Source organism: Hordeum vulgare, chromosome 7H (genome assembly GCF_904849725.1).
Source record: "Hordeum vulgare subsp. vulgare chromosome 7H, MorexV3_pseudomolecules_assembly, whole genome shotgun sequence".
NCBI classification, from domain to species: Eukaryota; Viridiplantae; Streptophyta; class Magnoliopsida; order Poales; family Poaceae; genus Hordeum; species Hordeum vulgare.
Genome location: NC_058524.1, coordinates 559,894,891 through 559,902,307, shown reverse-complemented (window position 1 = coordinate 559,902,307; position 7,417 = coordinate 559,894,891). Strand labels below are relative to the sequence as shown.

Genomic DNA, 7,417 nt, shown 5'->3' with positions numbered 1-7,417 from the left:
AAAACTGTACAGGAGAGGCAGTCGATGAGGAGGGAAGGCCGACAACAGGGATGCAGCACCGCATGCAGATGGGCGGGGATACCAACCAGGAAGAAATATGGGTAGGTGGTTGAGTGGGAAAGTGGGCATGGAGAGCCGCGTCGCCACTGTTAGTCCCGGTGGCCTCCTCCGACTGGCAGGTGGATGCGACGGCAGTGGAGAGAGTTTTTCTGGTGGTGGGAAAGCCTCCAAAGTCTCCTGAAGCGACCCGAAGGCTAGGTTTCTATCGAACTAGAGCGAGAGACTTGGTTTCTGAGTATTTCTTTCGAATAAGTTCCTGTTAGATCTCATCCTCATTCATTAATTTCAATAGCCATTTTCGAGGATGCTAACGGTTTTTATCTCCCATGATCACTGGGCATGCATAGTACACCCAATTTTGAGAGTTGGTATATTTTTAATCATCACTTTTTGCCAATATAGAAACTAAATCTAAATTCATCTACGAGTTTCATCACAACATTAGAGATTGGGAAAAAAGAGAGCATGTATGTTTCCAAGCACTTTATCTAAGAACTGAATTAATATTAGGACAAGTCTACACCCACTAGTAGAAAACAGGACTTTCGTTCTAGCACCGATCGAGCATTAGTCCCGATCAATTTACGAACTGGGAGCATTAGTCCCGATTCGAACGGCTGGAAGTGGATGGGCGACACTACCATCTTTAGCCCCGGTTGGTATGAAACATTTAGTCCCAGTTGAAGACACCGACCGGGACTAAAGAGGTTGCGGCAGAAGAAACACCTTTTCGTCCCGGTTAGTGTCTCCAACCGGGGCTAAATGTCCATCTTCAGTTCCGGTTTTAAACATTAACCGAGACTAAAAATTTGCCTATAACCTCGCCCCTGCCCGCCCTTTCCTCTTTATTTTCGTGACACAAGGTGAGAGGTGTGGGCTAGTTTGTTTTTCTTTTCTATGCACAAAAGATGTTTGATGAAATGCCTGAGAGCATGATGCCACTTGAGTTCATGAGCCACACTTAAGATTTCTTCTCTTTCTTTGCATATGTGTAGTTAGCGTCAAGGCAAGAGGTCACTTTATATTCATGATGATATTATGTAACGGTTTCTTCATTGTTGTTAGTAGCTAGCGTTGAGGCAGAGAGGTGGCTGACGCGCAAACACTAGTAGAAAACATGGCTTTGGTTTTAACAAAAAAAACCACTAAATCCCTTCAAACCACACAAAAGCCCTCCAAAAAACATGAAAACTCTTTAGTCCCGGTTGGTGTAAGGTCCTCCTGTCCGAGCGATGCGCAGCGACCACGTGGACCCCTTTAATCCCGGTTTGAAACACGACCGGGACTACAAGGTAGGCCTTTAGTACCGAAGGCTTAATACCGGTTGCACAACCGGGACTAAAGGCCCTTACGAACCGGGACTAAGTCTCCATCTTCCACTGGTGACCTTAGGTATATATGTTTTCCTTTCCAGTTATTTAACCATTTTTCGAAACACTTCATTTGTCGCTCTGATATACAGAGAAAAGAAACCTGAATTTAAATGCCAAGGTAGCGAAGAGTAATAACACAAGTTGATGGGGCCCTTTATTGGTTCATCCATTACATGAACGAAAGCTTAGGAGAAGTTAAAGGCTGCAAACTAACGAGGCCAGCAGTTCAAACAGAAGGAAAACAACATGAAAGTTTGGCTCCATCTTCAGATCGATCAACTATATAGAGATAACTTCAAGGGTATGCATCGCCATAACCGTTGCCACGTCCCGTGCCGCCGCCGCTGCCGCCATTCTGACCACTTCCCGTGCCTCCACCATTACCATTAGCATTTGCATTCGCATATGGGTACCAGCCATTAGTCACCTCACTGGAGCCAGTACCAGTGCCGCCACCAGATCCGTAACCGCTGGAGCTAGGGCCCGCTGCCTGTCCGCCGCCGCTGCCGCCACCATTACCACTTGCGTAAGAGGTTCCACCATAACTATATCTTCCGTCGCTCGTTTGACTAGAGCTTGAGCCGTCGCCGGACCCAGCGCCATACCCGGTGCCGCCTTCCTGCGACGCACCACCCCCGCTACCGCCACCTCCCGCACTTGCATGGGCTCCACTACTGCCACTGTCGGCATTCCCATTGCCACTCCCAGCCCCTCCACCGCTGCCGTTCACAGTCCCGCCGCCGTTCCCCCCTCCCGAGCCTGCCCCCGTGGAACTGGAGTATCTAACTACCCTAGCTGCGCTGGCTAACCCAATGCTCAGTAGCACAACCAAGCTAAGTGACACAAGCTTCATGGCAGCCATTGTGAGAGTGTAGCCAACAAGTGCTAGATGAGATCGGTTGATGGTAGACCAATGAGATGCATAGGTATTTATAGCGCTGAGCCGATCTTGCAAATGTACGTTGGGGCATCTACTTGACCTAGTGGGTTCTTTCTTATGTCAAGCGGATCGGCTCCGGATCAAGCTAATCTTGTTTGATCGAGTTGGCCACGACTTGGCAGCTGACAGTAAACTAGTTAATCTCGATTGCAAGGCAGCAACTGACTGCACCTTGCTTCCTTCTAGGGTTATCACATAAGTGGGAGTACGCCTACATGCATGCTTATGTCTAGAACATCGTGCCATATATTGACTCTTTTTTTATAAACCATGTCAGGTTCTGACTTGAGTTAATGGATAGGCTCCAGGTGTTGGCTTTTGATCCCGTAGATCAAATCAGCAGCTAGCCACGTACGTGCAAAAACGGCTATGCAAACAAGCAAGCAGCCATCAGGTTGATGGATCAACCGTAGCCACAGCATATAATACGCGTCTTGCCGGAGCTACTCTAGTTGATTTCGATCAACTCGAGGTGGCAGAACGAGGAACTTTGCACCGAATCGATCTATTGCCAAAGGCTTTTGACGTGCCTTGTTTTGTTGCTTTGCTATCTGATTTTGGTGTTACAAGCATCACCCCTAGGGTGCCTTTTATACACATCCACAACGGACTATGGAAATAGATTAGGACTAGGTATCCTAATACTACTAGGACTCGGTTTGGCTTTTTTCCTAATCCTATGTGTACAGATTAACTCACATTCACCCCCTAATCACGATGTCCTTACTTCCGACCTGGGTTCCAAACACGATTGCTGCTTCTCATAATTGTTATCATCGGCATGGCTTTTGTTGTCCCTTGCAGCATTTCATGGACCGTCTTTACTGTCGTCGGCTCGTCCGTAGCTTGATGATCACAACACTTCTTTTTGGTCGTGTCTTCAATCTTCACCTCTTCTCTGGTGCTTTGTAGACTGTCCTTCGGATCATCGAAGGCACATCTTTTGAACCTGAGCGTGACCATACTTTGGTCTAACTTTGAATTCCAAGCTCTTGGCGCTTGCATCAGCCCGTAAAGTGCCTTCTTGAGCTTGTCAACTTCCGCTTGTTCGTCTTTCTTCTCGTAGCTGAGGGGTTCTTCCACGTACACTTCTTCCATTGAGGAAAGCAGATTTAACATCCATATGATGAACGTTCCAATCCTCTTGTGCTGCCAAAGCTAAGAGCACTCTCACCGTCTCGAGTCGAGCAACTAGTGCAAACACCTCATCATAGTCAACTCCTTGACATTGTACATAGCCCTTTGCAACGAGTCTTGCCTTGTACTTCACAATGGCACCCTCTGTGTCCTTCTTTAACTTGTAAACCCACTTCAAACCTATCGCCTTTTGGTTTGGAGGTCGGGTTACCAAAGTCCATGTGCCATTGCTCTCAATCGCCTTCATCTCCTCATCCATGGTGTGCGTCCAACTAGGACTTTTTCTCGCCTCTACGAAGTTCGCCGGCTCCTCAACTCCGAACAGACATAGTACGGAGTACTCGAGCATAACTGGCTTTGTGTACTTGTAGACTTTCTTGAGGGTCTTGTAGCGACGAGGCCCTGAGGAGTCCGTTGTGGCTTGCGAAGGAGGGGACACAAATTGTGTCGATGTTGATGCACTTGAGGGAGATGGCTGAGTCTCGGGTGTGTCATCGACATCCGCGTCGTCGGCGTAATCGTCGTGATCATGACCATCATCTTGATTGTCGTCGTCACTATGTGCCTCGTTGTCGATGTTGTCATCGAGATCTCCACCCGTGTCGTGCACGTTGTTGTCGCTATCTCCTTGCGACCTATGCACGTCATCGTCGGTGTCGGCACCATGATGATCACTACCATTGTGGTCACCTTGGCTGGGCGTCTTGCCAACCACCTGCATCGTCAGTTGGAAATTCAACTATAAATATGTTACTGTTTGGAACATCGTCGGCTGCGGCGCTCCAATTCCACGTTTGGTTTTCTTCAAACACGACGTCGCGTGAAATCCGTAGACGCTTGGTTTGTGGATCGTAGAAGCGATATGCCTTGGTGGCATAACTCCTCTCGTATCCGATGAACACCGTCTTGGCGCTACGATCGGCAAGCTTTGAGAGATGTGGCTCCTCCGTCTTCACATGTGCCACGCACCCGAACGTCCGTAGATGAGACACATTGGGCTTACGTCCGTAAATTGCTTCATACGGAGTCTTGACGATCACCGCCTTCGTTGGAGCCTGGTTGAGAAGATAGACCGCCGTCAAGACATCTTCTCCCCAAAAAGTCCCCGGGAGGTTCTTGCTCTTGAGTAAACTCCTTGCCATGTCAACGATGGTTCGATTGCGCCTTTCAACGATCCCATTCTGCTGTGGCATGTAAGGTGTCGTGAGGAACCTTTTTATGTCAATCTTCTCGTAGTAGTCGTTGAACTCGTTCGACGTAAACTCTCCGCCGCGATCTGCCCGTAGAGCGCGAACCTTCAGCTTGTGTTCCATCTCCATTGCAGCCTTCAGCTTCTTGAACGCTTCAAACGCCTCATCTTTAGATCGTAGGAGAATGACCCACATATATCTCGAGTAGTCGTCTACCACAAGGAAGAAATACTTCTTTCTCGCGTGAGTTGCCAGGGTGATAGGGCCACATAGATCACCATGGAGTAGCTCGAGTGCATCACTTGCACGATAGGTAGACTGAGCAGGGAATGGCCCGCGATGTTGTTTTCCAACCAAGCACCCGTCACATACTCGGTCAACATGGTCGATAACTGGCATCCCGGATACCATCTCCATCTTTGACATCTTCTTCAAGGCGTAGAAGTTAACATGTCCAAATCTAGCATGCCATAACCACGAATCATCATCACTCTTGGCGAGTCAACACTCCGGTTGAGATTGATCAAGGTTGAGGATATAGAGCCTGTTCCATGTGCGAGTAACACGAGCTAGCACGTTTCGGAGGTTGTCGAAGATCGTCATCACTCCGTTCTCGATATTCACCTTCCATCCATTCTCGTCAAGCTTCCCAATAGAGATGATGTTGTTGCGAAGCCATGGGATGTAGTACACTCCGGTGAGTATGCGATGTTCGCCTGTTAGACCCTCGAAGAGGACAGATCCTTGCCCACAAATCTCCACATTTGAACCATCACCAAACTTGACCGAGCCTTCAACATCATATTCCAGCTCGAGAAATTTCTCCTTGCATCCCGTCATGTGGTTACTAGCACCCATGTCGAGATACCACGACACGTTCTGATCCCCGAATAACTTAGGTGTCACATTCTTCTCATGAAGTAGCATCTTCTGGCTTGGTTTCACAACCACTATTTCAGCGAGATCACAAACTTCGGCCATCAGAAGACCTCGATCTTCGCCTTCCTACTTTACCAAATTTGCCTTGATCTCTCGCTTGTCAGGCTCCGGACAATCCTTTGCAAAGTGACCCATCTCGTTGCAATTATAGCACTTGACCTCGGACATATCCAAGTTCCGTTGCTTCCGCCCTTTAGATCGGTCAGCCTTACCACGACCTTGTGGCTTGCCTTTTCCTTTGCCTTCTCCGCTTTGTCCGTCGCGCTTCACGTTGCTTGAGCCTTCGCCACCATCACGCCTTCCTTTGCTACTTGGGGCCTCCCAATCTGCGCGACTACATGAGTTGGTCACTACCTCCTCTTTTGCCTTTCCGACAGCCACGAGCATTCTCTTCCCATGTCCGCAGGCGTCCGACCGCCTCCGTTATGGTCATGTCGTCGATGTCGTAAAGCTGCTCGAGCGTGCCGATGATGTATGTGAATTTGTCAGTCACCAAACTGAAAATTTTCACCACAATCTCGGTCTCCTCGAGCTTTGCACCAAGCGCGCGGATCTCTCCCACCAAAGTAGTAAGACGCATGGCGTAGTCGTTCACCGATTCAGTTTCCTCCATCCGCAACTTGTGAAATTGGCGCTTCAGCACTTGTGCCCGAGCCTTGGTGACGCGATCTTCTCCGATCCTCATATCCTTGAGTGCGTTCCACGCCTCTCTTGCCGTCTCGAACTCCGCCAATGTCATCAGCACGGAATCCGGCACGGACTGGGCTATGGCAGCCATGGCACCTTCGTCGGACTCGTCATCGACGTCATCCTCCATGATTGTCTGCCACACTCGGAGGGTTCGGAGAATAATCTTCATCTTCACCGCCCACACGCCATAGTTGGCGTCGGTGAGCATCGGGTGCTGGATGGGGATGTTGCGATGCGCCTGGACGTTGGCGCCGCCCATTCCCCCACCACTAATCGCTGACTTGCCGCCCTTCTTCACCTTGTCGCCGTTCTTGTTCGTCTTGGGACCGCCTTCACCGGACTTGACCGACTCAGCGCCGCTGTCCGTCATCGTAGATCGTAGATCGTCGAGGCTCTGATACCAATTGTTGGCTTTTGATCCCGTAGATCAAATCACCCAGCAGCTAGCCACGTACGTGCAAAAAAACGGCTATGCAAACAAGCAAGCAATCAGCCACCCAGGTTGATGGATCAACCGTAGCCACATTGTATAATACGCGTCTTGCCGGAGCTACTCTAGTTGATTTCGATCAACTCGAGGTGGCAGAACGAGGAACTTTGCACCGAATCGATCTATTGCCAAAGGCTCTTGACGTGCCTTGTTTTATTGCTTTGCTATCTGATCTTGGTGTTACAAGCACCACCCCTAGGATCTAGTGATTGTATTTGATATGTTGTCGTATAACGCAGATGAGCCATCCATGGATGTACGGTGATCGACGCACAACCGCTTACAGAGAAGGTGTGCATTCTTTTCGAGATGAAGCCGATGCGAACAAGCATGGTGGTGGCTATATGTTTTGTCCATGTGTTGAATGTCGGAATGAGAAGGATTACACTTCCTCAAGAGTCATTCAGAGCCACCTGCTTCGGTCCGGTTTTATGTCGGGCTATAATGTTTGGACCAAGCACGGAGAAAGAGGGGTTATGATGGAAGACGACGATGAAGAAGAAGAGAACGATGATGACAACTACCGATCTATGTTCCCTGAGTATGTTGATACCGCAATGGAAGACAATGAAGAAGAAGATCAGGATGAAGAACGGGA

General features: G+C 49.1%; 1 protein-coding gene across 1 annotated transcript; it reads right to left on the bottom strand.

Moving 5' to 3' along the window:
- Positions 1-1,565: 1,565 nt before the first annotated feature.
- On the bottom strand, positions 1,566-2,321 carry LOC123411722 (putative glycine-rich cell wall structural protein 1). The gene has a single exon (XM_045104686.1). It carries the CDS (start codon positions 2,293-2,295, stop codon positions 1,729-1,731), a length of 567 nt encoding a protein of 188 aa, XP_044960621.1. The 5' UTR covers positions 2,296-2,321; the 3' UTR covers positions 1,566-1,728.
- Positions 2,322-7,417: the final 5,096 nt, after the last annotated feature.

Excerpts from the sequence above, each read along its gene's own strand:
- LOC123411722 (XM_045104686.1), bottom strand. The coding sequence starts at position 2,295 with ATGGCTGCCATGAAGCTTGTGTCACTTAGCTTGGTTGTGCTACTGAGC.